The sequence below is a fragment of the Microcaecilia unicolor genome, chromosome 7 (assembly GCF_901765095.1).
Source record: "Microcaecilia unicolor chromosome 7, aMicUni1.1, whole genome shotgun sequence".
NCBI lineage: Eukaryota > Metazoa > Chordata > Amphibia > Gymnophiona > Siphonopidae > Microcaecilia > Microcaecilia unicolor.
Window position 1 is genome coordinate 55,920,651 of NC_044037.1, and position 12,383 is coordinate 55,933,033.

Genomic DNA, 12,383 nt, shown 5'->3' on the forward strand with positions numbered 1-12,383 from the left:
GACGTAACGTAACATCAGGCGAGGGTGGGGCACGGAAGGAAGGAGAGGCCTGCCCTGCTGCTCCTGCGAACTGGAAGGAAGTGAAAGGAGGCTTAAGGTAAAATTATGTATCATACCTGATAATTTTCTTTCCATTAATCATAGCTGATCAATCCATAGACTGGTGGGTTGTGTCCATCTACCAGCAGGTGGAGATAGAGAGCAATCCTTTTGCCTCCCTATATGTGGTCATGTGCTGCCGGAAACTCCTCAGTATGTCGATATCCAAGCTCCATCCGCAGGACTCAGCACTTAGAGAATTACACCCACGAAGGGACACTCTGCCCAGCTCACCACCGCCGAAACGGGGGAGGGGAATTAACCCAGCTCATCCCCACACAAGTGGGGGAGGGGAATCCGTCCAGCTCATCCCCGCGGAGCGGGGGAGGGACACCACACCCGCCGATGCGGGGGGATCTGGCTTATCCTGCAACCGCAACCGCGGGAGGAGCTGACTGACCCTAACACCGCCGAAGCGGGAGGGGTACAAAGCTGCCCTACAGCCGCACGAAGCGGGAGGGAGTGCCGGCAGAATTTAAATCTCAATCCAGCCCCGTAAAACGGACGGGAGAGGAATGCAGCAGCTCACTGTAACACAAACTCGTCTCAACTCTTGAAGAATCCAAGTGAAAAAACTTGAACACGAAGTCCTCCTGAACAGGAACTGAAAACTAAACTTGAACCTGAAATGCAACCAGAATATAAACAGTACAGATATCTGGGAGGGGCTATGGATTGATCAGCTATGATTAATGGAAAGAAAATTATCAGGTATGATACATAATTTTACCTTCCATATCATCATGCTGATCAATCCATAGACTGGTGGGATGTACCGAAGCAGTACTCACCCAGGGCGGGACATTGAAATCCCTGACCGCAACACTGAAGCTCCAAACCGGGCCTCCGCCCGAGCATCCACAATCAAGCGGTAATGCCTGGAGAAGGTATGGGCCGAAGCCCAAGTTGCCGCCTTGCAAATCTCTTCCAAGGAGACGGACCCGGCCTCTGCCATCGAGGCCGCCTGAGCTCTAGTGGAGTGAGCCTTCAGCTGGATAGGCGGCACCTTCCCCGCGGCCACATAAGCCGCTGCAATGGCTTCCTTGACCCATATCTTGCCACTGTAGGCTTAGCAGCCTGCAGACCCTTACGAGGACCTGCAAACAGGACAAACAGATGATCCGATTTCCGGAAATCATTGGTCACTTCCAAGTATCTGATGATGACTCATCTCACATCCAGATATTTGAGAGCAGAGTATTCCTCTGGGTAGTCCTCCCTACGAAAGGAAGGGAGACAGAGCTGCTGATTCACATGGAAGCGAGAAACAATCTTGGGCAGGAAGGAAGGCACTGTGCGAATAGTCACTCCTGCCTCAGTGAACTGCAGAAAAGGCTCTCTACATGAGAGCGCCTGGAGCTCGGAAACTCTTCTGGCTGAAGTGATAGCCACCAAAAAGACTGCTTTCAACGTCAGGTCTTTCAGAGATGCCCTCGACAAGGGTTCAAAAGGCGGCTTCTGCAATGCTCTTAGCACCAGGTTGAGATTCCACGCAGGCACCACTGAGTGCAGAGGAGGGCGCAGGTGATTAACTCCCTTGAGAAAGCGCACCACATCTGGCTGCGAAGCCAGGGAAGCACCCTTCAGGCGGCCCCTGAAGCAAGCCAGAGCCGCTACCTGGACTTTAAGGGAACTGAGCGACAGGCCTTTCTCCAGACCTTCTTGCAGGAACGCCAACACTGAAGAAATTGGAGCAGTGAAGGGAGAAAGTGAGCCTGCTTCACACCACGCTGCAAAGATACGCCAAACCCTGGCGTAAGCAGTAGAAGTAGAGCGCTTCCTCGCTCTCAGCAGAGTGGCGATGACCTTGTCTGAGAAGCCCTTCTTTCTCAGACGCTGCCGCTCAATAGCCAGGCCGTAAGACCAAAGGGGGAGGGATCCTCCATCACCACGGGACCCTGATGTAACAGGCCCTGCTCCACTGGCAGCCGCAGAGGATCGTCGACTGAGAGCCTGATCAAGTCCGCATACCAGGGACGTCTGGGCCAGTCCGGATCCACCAGGATTATCCGGCCCGGATGCTTTGCCACCCGGTCTAGCACCCTGCCCAACATGGGCCAGGGCGGGAACACATAGAGAAGCTCTTGTGTCGGCCACTGTTGGAGAAGAGCATCTACTCCCAGGGATCAAGGGTCCCGTCCTCTGCTGAAAAAGCGCGGCACTTGGCAATTGGCCGATGACGCCATCAGATCTAGGCTCGGCTGGCCCCAGCGCTTCGTGATGTCCAAGAACGCCTGAGCAGATAGCTGCCACTCTCCGGGCTCCAAGGTATGGCGACTGAGAAAGTCCGCCTTGACATTCATGACTCCGGCAATGTGGGCCGCTGACAGCTGTTCCAGGTTCGCTTCCGCCCACTGGCATAGATTCATGGCCTCCTTGGCTAGAGGGGCGCGCTTGGTACCTCCCTGGCGGTTGACATAGGCCACAGCCGTGGCATTGTCCGACAGGACCCGTACTGGCTTCAACGCCAGTACCGGGATGAACTCCAAAAGCGCCAACTGAATGGCTCTGAGTTCCAGGAGGTTGATAGACCACTTTGCCTCTGCAGGAGACCAGAGCCCCTGCGCTGTCCTTCCCAAGCAGTGGGCTCCCCAGCCCGACAAAGAGGCGTCCGTCGTGATGACAATCCACTCCGGGGTTACCAGAGGCATTCCTGCAGACAACTTGTCTGTCTGCATCCACCAGCTCAGCGCCTTGCGCACTGCTGGGTCCAAGGGAAGGCGCACAGCATAATCCTCCGACATCGGAGTCCAGCGCTGCAGCAGAGAGTGTTGTAGTGGTCTCATATGAGCCCTGGCCCAGGGCACTACTTCCATCGTGGCCGTCATAGAGCCCAACAGCTGCACATAGTCCCAAGCCCGAAGAGGAGAGGCTACTAGGAACTGGTCCACCTGAGCCTGAAGCTTGACAATCTGATTGTCTGGCAGGAACACTCTGCCCACTTGGGTGTCGAATCGAACTCCCAGATACTCCAGGGACTGAGTCGGGCGCAGCTGGCTCTTCTCCCAGTTGATGATCCACCCCAGGGAGCTCAAAAGAGCAACCACCCGGTCCACAGCTTTGCCGCACTCTGCATAAGAGGGGGCTCGGATCAACCAGTCGTCCAGATAAGGATGGACTTGTACTCCTTCCTTTCGCAGGAAGGCCGCGATGACCACCATTACTTTGGAGAAGGTCCGCGGAGCAGTAGCCAACCCGAAAGGGAGGGCTCTGAACTGGAAGTGTCGGCCCAGGACTGCAAAACGCAGAAAGCGTTGATGAGGAGGCCAGATGGGAATATGCAGGTACGCTTCCTTGATGTCCAAGGAAGCCAAGAACTCTCCTGCCTTCACTGCCGCTATAACAGAGCGGAGAGTCTCCATGCGAAAGTGCCGCACTTTCAAGGCCCGATTGACCCCTTTGAGGTCGAGGATAGGCCGGACAGAACCTCCTTTCTTTGGTACCACAAAGTAAATGGAGTAACGTCCCTTGCCAATCTGATTTTCTGGCACCGGAACGACCGCACCCAGGCGGATCAGGTTGTCCAAGGTCTGCTGCACTGCCACAGCTTTGACCGGAGACTTGCAGGGAGAGAGTACAAACCCGTCTCTTAAGGGTCGGCAGAACTCTAACTTGTAGCCGTCTCTGATGACTTCCAGCACCCAAGCGTCTGAAGTTACTTTGGTCCACTCGCCCAGAAACGAGGACAGGCGTCCTCCAATCTGCACTGGGATATGGACCAGGGCCCCGTCATTGGGTACGAGACCCTGGGGGAGGACCGGAGGGTGTACCTCCGGGATGGCGGTCTCTGCGAAAGGAATGCTGCTTGGGGGAGAAGTTCCTTTTGAAGGAAGAGGGGGCAGAGGAGCCCGACTTGCCCGGGCGGTACCGACGGGCTTCTTGAAACCGTCCTCTGGAGATACCGGGGCGAGCACTGGCCCGAGCCCTGACCTCTGGTAACCTCTTGCCCTTAGACGTGCCGAGATCGGTCACGATTTTGTCCAGCTCGACCCCAAAGAGCAGCTTGCATTTAAAAGGCAACTTAGCCAGGCGGGACTTAGAGGCGTGGTCCGCAGACCAATGTTTCAGCCAAAGCCAGCGCCGCGCAAAAACTGTCTGAGCCATACCTTTAGCTGAGGCTCTCAAGACATCATACAGTAAGTCTGCCAAATAAGCCAAGCCCGATTCCAGGGCCGGCCAGTCAGCCCTCAAGGAAGGATCCGAGGGGGAAGCCCGCTGCACAATCGTCAGGCACGCCCTGGCCACATAGGAGCCGCAAACTGAGGCCTGCAAACTTAAGGCAGCCGCCTCGAAGGACGACCTTAAAGCCGCTTCCAATCTTGTGTCTTGGGCGTCCTTTAGGGCCGTGCCACCTTCCACCGGCAACGCCGTCTTCTTAGTCACCGCAGTGATTAAAGAATCCACGGTAGGCCAAAGAAAGGCCTCACGTTCACTTTCAGGCAAAGGATAGAGGCGGGACATAGCCCTAGCCACTTTGAGGCTCGCTTCCGGGACATCCCATTGAGCCGAAATTAAGGTGTGCATGGCATCATGCACGTGGAAGGTTCTAGGCGGGCGCTTCGTCCCCAGCATAATGGCAGAGCCAACAGGGGCTGAGGGAGAGAGGTCCTCCGGCGAGGAAATCTTCAAAATGCTCATGGCCTGCAGTAACAGGTTGGGCAAATCCTCTGAGCGAAATATCCGCGCTGCAGAGGGGTCATCCGCTCCATCCGAGTGGGAATCCGTCTCCTCCAAGGAATCCCCAAAGGACCGTTGGGAGAACTCAGATACGCTGCCCTCATCTACATCAGAGGAAACAGCGTCCTCTAAGGCCTGGGAATCCACCCGAGGGCGTTTACTTCCGGTGGCCTCAACCCCGTTATCGGACAAGGGAGAAGGGGCAGCGTTTTGCATAAGGAAAGCCTGATGCAGCAGCAAAATAAACTCGGGGGAGAAACCCCCCAGACTGTGTATTTCAGCAGCCTGGGCCACAGCCCTAGACGCACCCTCAACCGGTGCTCGCAAGAGCGGGGGAGCAACATGCTGCGCATCCAAGATGGCGTCCGGCGCGACACTCCGCGAAGGAGCCGCGCGGGAAGAACGGCGCTTAACTTTAGCCGCTTTTTTGCCGTCGCCCAAATCAAGGGCGGCCATGGCATGAACGTCTCCCAGCTCAAGGGCGGCCCAAGAAGAAGCCGTCCGAGCAGAGTGGCCGGCCAAGATGGCGGAGGCGAGCAGCGGGGGATGGGCGTTTATGGCGGGAAAAACCGCCGCGCCGGATGAAGACCCGGGACACTGACCGGCCTCCAAACTGACACCCAACAAGGGCGAATCAGACTTTAAAACCCCCGCATCCCCGCTAGAAGCGCACACGCGGTCCGGGGAGCAATTCTTCGCGCCCTCGCCCTCCGACGCCATAGGCCACGTGGAGATCAATCGGGGAACCCCCTGCCCGCTATAAAAAGGTAAAAATTACCTGCTTCTCGCTCCGAGCTGTAACGACCTGGTGTCCCAGTGAGTAGCTGCAATAAACGTTTAAATAAACGTCGAAATAAACGCCCTTAAGGACGTCAAAATTTTTTTTTTTTTTTTTTAACGGAGCCAGCGGGAGGGGGGAGAAAAGGAGGGACCTGGCGCCACCAGGTTTGCACTTGCTCAAGAAGAGCCCTCAACCCCAGGCACTCAACAAAACCTAAAAATTAGGCTTGGAGGCCTAGCCAGAGCTGCTGCTGTGTGTGACCACCACCTGCTGAGATAGAGAACATACTGAGGAGTTTCTGGCAGCACATGACCACATATAGGGAGGCAAAAGGATTGCTCTCTATCTCCACCTGCTGGTAGATGGACACAACCCACCAGTCTATGGATTGATCAGCATGATGATATGGAAGTTCATGTTAGTTTCGGAGCGACGGAGGGGGGTGGGGTCCGGCGACTTCGGGTGGGAGCGCCATCTCGGGTGGGGGGGGGGGGCGAACTCGGGTGGGGGGTTACCGGTAGTTGCAGGAGCGACGGAGGGAAGGTGGGCGGGCCAACCGTGTTTCCCTGAAATACTAAGACATCCCCTGAAAATAAGACCTAGCGCCTTTTTGGGAGCAAAAATTAATATAAGACAGTGTCTTATATTCGGGGAAACACGGTAAGTTCCTGTCAAAGGTAGTGTCAGAGTTCCATTTGAACCAGTTGATTGTCTTGCCAACATTCTTTCCCCGACCTCATTTGTTATTTTTGTTACATTTGTACCCCGCGCTTTCCCACTCATGGCAGGCTCAATGTGGCTTACATATACAGGTACTTATTTGTACCTGGGGCAATGGAGGGTTAAGTGACTTGCCCAGAGTCACAAGGAGCTGCCCGTGCCTGAAGTGGGAATCGAACTCAGTTCCCCAGGACCAGAGTCCACCATCCTATCATGGTGAGATTGCCCTGCACACCTTGGATTTCAAGAGAGAATTGACCTAGTACATGGACCAGACCAGGCCCCAGAGACAGTCTGCCCAGCTTTTTATTTCTTATGATACCAACAGGATGGGGGCTGCCATTGGGAAATAAACCATTGGCGGGCAGACTGCATTTCAGCCCAGCCTGGGCATGTGAAAGACCTTAGAGGGTTGTGTCACGGCTAATAATATAAGGGCCATGGCTGCGTCAGTAGCACATTTGTGGTCAGCCTCTACTGAAGAAATTTGCAAGGCTGTGACATGGTCTTCAGTCCACACATTCACATCTCATTGCTGCTTGGAGCAGGATATCCGACGTGACAGTCGGTTCAGGCAGACAGTGTTGCAGAATCTGTTTGGGGTCTAAAATCCAACTCCACTGCCCTAGGCCCATTTTATTCTGTTCCAGGCTGCATTCTCACTCAATTTGTATAAGGATTCAGGTTAATCTGTGTTATGTCTTTACCACTGCTAGGCCCAATTGTCCAATGTTTGTTGTTTTCGGTGAGCTTTGATGCTAGGGATTCCCCACTTGTGAGAATAAATAGGCCTGTTTGTCCTCGGAGAAAATGAAGATATTTACCTGTAGCAGGTATTCTCCGAGGACAGCAGGCCTTATATTCTCACAATCTCTCCCACCTGCCCTTGGAGTTGTCTCCTTTCTTATTTTTACTTTTTTGATGTAGTATGTAACTGAGGAGCCCGTGCTCTCGCAACAGGTGGGAAGGAACTCGTATATGTGCAGTGGAGCATGTCTCGCGCTCCACAAAGCTCTACTTATGCTAGACATAGGTCCCGGACCAGGCAATGCAGGCTGCATCACCCACTTGTGAGAATATAAGGTCTGCTGTCTTTGGAGAATTCCTGCTACAGATAAGTATCTTCACTATATACAAGCAAGTGAAAGAAGCTATTAGAGCCAAAAGAGTATCTTTCAAACAATGAAAAAAGGATCCGAATGAAGAAAATAAGAAACCTAAGCACTGTCAAGCTAGATGAAAAGTACTGATAAAGAAGACTAAAAGAAGAAAAAACACTCACCGCAGACACAAAAATTCATAGTAACACCTTTTTCAGGTACATCAGAAGCAAAAAGGCCTGTGAGGGAATCCGTGGAACCGTTAGATCATGAAGGAGCAAAAGCAGCCCTAAGGAAGGACAAGACCATAGTGGAGAGACTGAATGAATTCTTTGCTTCAGTCTTTACAGAAGAAGATGTGAGAGATCTACCTGTACTGGAGATGGTTTACAAGGGTGACGATGCAGAGGAACTGTAAGAAATCTCGATGAACCTGGAAGACGTACTGAGCCAAATCGACAAATTAAGGAGTGATAAATCAACTGAATCTGATGGTATACACCCCAAGGTACTGAAAGAACTCAAACACAAAATTGCTGATCTGCAGTTAGTGATCTGTAACCTCTCATTAAAAATCGTCTTTACTACCTGAATATTAGAGGGTGGCCAATGTTACACCAATTTTTAAAAAGGGATCCAGGAGTGATGCAGGAAATTACAGAACGGTAAGCTTGACTTCAGTGTGGGGCAAACCAGTGAAAACTATTATAAAGAATAAAATTACAGAACACAGACAAACATGGTTTAATGGGACAGAGCCAGAATGGGTTCAGCCAAGGGAAGTCTTACCTCACCAATTTGCTTAATTTATTTGAAGGTATGAATAAACAAGTGCATAAAGATGAGCCGGTTGGCGTGGTGCATCTAGATTTTCAGAAAGCTTTTGACAAAGTTCCTTATGAGAGACTCCTGAGAAAACTACAAAGTCATGAGATAGGAGGCAATGTCCTTCTGTGGCTTAGGAATTGGTTATTGGACAGAAAACAGAGAGTAGGATTAAATGGCATGCAGCAGGGATCCGTACTGGGACCAGTGCTATTTAATATATTTATAAATGATCTGGAGATTGGAATGGCGAGTGAGGTGATGAAAATTTGCAGATGACACAAAACTATTCAAAGTTGTCAAAACACATGTGAATTGTGAAAAATTGCAAGAAGATCTTAGGAAACTGGAAGACTAGGCATCCAAATGACAGATGAAATTTAATGTGTACAAATACAAAGTGATGCACATTGGGAAGAATAATCCGAATCATAGTTGTCTGATGCTAGGGTTCACCATAGGAATCAGCACTCAAGAAAAAGATCTAAGTGTCACTGTAGACAAAACGCTGAAATCTTCTGCCAGTGTGTGGCGGCAGCCAAAAAAGCAAACAAGATGCTAGAAGTTATTGGGAAAGGGATGCAAAATAAGACCAAGAATATTATACTACCTCTGTATCACTCCATGGTGCGACCTCACCTTGAGTATTGTGTTTAATTCTGGTCACCATATCTCAAAAAAGATACAGCAGAATTTTAAAAAAGTTCAAAGAAAAGCGACCAAAATGATAAAGGGGATAGAACTCCTCCCATATGAGGAAAGGCTAAAGAGGCTAAGGCTCTTCAGTATGGAAAAGAGATGACTGAGGGGGGTATATGACCAAGGTCTACAAAATCCTGAGTGGTGTAGAATGGGTAAAAGTGAATCAAATTTCACTCTTTCAAAAAGTAGAAAGACCAGGGGAAGCTCAATAAAGTTACACAGAAATATTTTTAAAGCAAATAAGAGGAAATATTTTTTCACTCAAAGAATAGTTAAGCTCTGAAACTCATTGCTGGAGGGTGTGGTAACAGCAGTTAGCATATTTGGGTTTAAAAAAGGTTTAGACATGTTCCTGGAGGAAAAGTCCATAGTCTGTTACTGACATGCTCATGGGGAAAGCCACTGCTTGCCCTGGGATTAGTAGCATGGAATGTTGTTATTAATTGGGTTTCTGCCAAGTACTTGTGACCTGAATGGCCACTGCTAGAAGTTGGATACTGAGTTAGATGGACAATTGGTCTGACCCAGAATGGTTGTTCTTAAGGTCTTCAGTCCTGTAGCGCCAGCAGCAGCCTTACTCACTGACTGCCTGCAGGTTGTAGAAAGAAAGAAAGAAAGAAAGAAAGAAAGAAAGAAAGAAAGAAAGAAAGAAAGAAAGAAAGAAAGAAAGAAAGAAAGAAAGAAAGAAAGAAAGAAAGAAAGAAAGAAAGAAAGAAAGAAAGAAAGAAAGAAAGAAAGAAAGAAAGAGATGCTAGTTGGAGGAAGCAGAGAGACTGGGTGATGCTGAATTGGGGGGAGAGAGAGAGAGAGAGATGCTAGTTAGAGGAAGCAGAGAGACTGGGTGATGCTGAATGGGGGAGAGAGCGAGAGAGAAACACTGAATAGGGGAAGAAAAAGAAAAGAGAGATGGAGATGATGTCAGATGGGGAAAGAGAAAGAAAGAGAGAGATGGAGATGATGTCAGATGGGGAAAGAGAAAGAAAGAGAGAGATGGGTGGGGCTAGGAGGGGATAACCATGCAAGGGGAAAGAAGGGAATAGCCACAGGTGGGGGGAGGGTCCTTGGGAACATTAAATTTGAAGTTTAAAAGTACTGCCTGAAAATCTAGAAAATCCAAAGATCTGTACTGAAACAATCTCCCAGTAATCTGGATTTTTCAACTTGTACTGTATGTGTAAATAGGCTTCTCTTCAACACAATGGTGATAAGTATCAATCACAATATGGAAAGCCCTAATAAAGATGGGTTTTAAACTTGACTCAGATACATGTAGAAGATTTCAAGCAGCTTTAGTGTTGGACAGAAGTGATTTAGGACTTTTTACACCAGATGGCAAACTTTAAAACTTATCTTTTGGAAACTAGAATCACTTGTGATACACCGTCAGACAGATTCAATGAAGCCAACGTAACCACTCTCAAAGATCCAAGCTAGGAGGCCAAGGAACAACAAAGTCCCCTGATCAACACTGGAGAACACTCCAGTTGATTACTCCATTGCGATCTACATTGGAGAGCACTTCAGTTTTAAGGGTGTGCTTACAGAAAGTTTAGAATAATAATAAAAGCAGGGGTATTAAGCGAGACATAGAAAAGCTACAATAGGAGACCTAGGTTAGAATAATGTCTAACAAATAGGAAAGTTCCAAAAGACTTTGTGGCCAAGATGGCATCATGAGATGACATCTGGGCAACAGCTCTGTGGCTGACTGAGGAGATGCTTGCCTTATGTACACTCCTTACCTTTGTAATGGGAAGAGGAAGGGAAAGTCCAGGTTTTTCATGTCAGATGCTGATTCAGTCCCTGCACTGTGGTAGCAAACTTTGGAAGCCTTTGACAGCAGTAGCTGCAGTTTCAGTTCAGGCAGGCAGAAGTACAAAAGGGATGTAATTCGGTCCCCTAGAAAAGCCGAACCCTCTTAAACCCTTAAGTGTTGCTAGTGGGGTGCAAAGCTTTGATGGTGGCCTTAAAGTGTTGTGGACACCATCGCCAAGCATGGAAAAGTCTCCTGAATCCATCTCCTCTTCTGTGATGACTGGCATGTGAGGCAGCAAGATGGAGGTGCAACCCATTTTTCTGACCAAGGGGGGGGGGGGGGGCGCAGAAGGTTTCAGTGTATTATCGACAACGACACCCAGATCCCTTTCTTGGTCCGTAACTCCTAATGTGGAACCTTGCATGACGTAGCTATAATTCGGGTTCTTTTTTCCAACATGCATCACCTTGCACTTACTCACCACCAACTCAGCTGAGTAGAGGTGTTTGATGCATGTATATTCCCTAAACAAAGCTGACACTGATGTAGCCCTCTGCCACAAGCATATATCTACCTCTCATGTTATAGTTATTAGCCTTCTCCTCTTTACAGGGAAATGATATACCAGCAACATTTAGGTGACAATATTAACCCTGCATCATGGCTGACATTCAGTTTCCAGCCCTCACAGAACATTTACTTGCCTACATACTCCCTTACTTCACATCCTCGCATCTCCCAGCCTCAACTCCATCGGACTCCAATGATTCTTCAGTCCCCCCCACCCCCAAGGATTGGAATTCCCAACAAATCAGCCACCTATCTCTTTTTCAAATCCATGGTCTTCCTCTACCCCTTGTCACATATACACACCCTCAACCCACCCTAATACGCTTCCCTACTCCACCAGTTTACTCAACCTACAGTCAAGACAAAGAGGTACCAAGAGTCCTAAAAAGTCTAAAAGAAGTGGTGAAAAGCATATGTAAAGAAATATAATTCATATGCTATGAGACAGAACAAAGACTGAAAAATAAAATACAACCATCAAGCATATATAGATGGAGATTGATCTGGAGACAGATCACACACCTACCTTTTAACGAAGCTTTTTTCAATACTTTCATTGCATAAAGCTGTTCAGCATCAGGACCAACTATTTTCCTTACAAGGAAAACCTAGAACAATAAGATACTTTTTCTAACAGTGCTTAAACCTTTATAAATACTGTCAAAAATTTAGTTTGAATACGTGGAGCGGCATAATCTAACGGGGCGCCCAAGTTTTCATGAGGGTGTCCTCGCAGGACGGCCCCGCAAAGGGGCGGGGAAACCTGTATTATCGAAACAAGATGGGTGTCCATCTTTCGTTTCGATAATATGGTCAGGGACGCCCAAATCTCAACATTTAGGTCGACCTTAGAGATGGTCGTCCCGGTTTTTGGCCATAATGGAAACCAAGGACGCCATCTGAAAAACGACCAAATCCAAGCCCTTTGGTCGTGGGAGGAGGCAGAATTCGTAGTGCACTGGTACCCCTGACATGCCAAGACACCAACCGGGCACCCTTGGGGGCACTGCAGTGAACTTCACAAATTGCGACCCAGGTACATAGCTCCCTTAGCTTGGGTGCTGAGCCCCCCAAAACCCACTACCCACAACTGTACACCACTACCATAGACCTAAGGGGTGAAGGGGGGCACCTACATGTGGGTACAGTGGGT

General features: G+C 49.4%; 1 protein-coding gene across 5 annotated transcripts in view; it reads right to left on the bottom strand.

The window, feature by feature from the left end:
• Positions 1 to 12,383, bottom strand: part of RPS6KA6 (ribosomal protein S6 kinase A6) — a 248,754-nt gene that overhangs the window by 161,685 nt on the left and 74,686 nt on the right. For all 5 annotated transcript variants that reach the window (XM_030209964.1, XM_030209960.1, XM_030209963.1 and 2 more), the window contains exon 4: positions 11,757 to 11,838. In XM_030209964.1, coding sequence (XP_030065824.1) covers positions 11,757 to 11,838 — 82 coding nt within the window. The remainder of the gene's footprint in view (positions 1 to 11,756; positions 11,839 to 12,383) is intronic.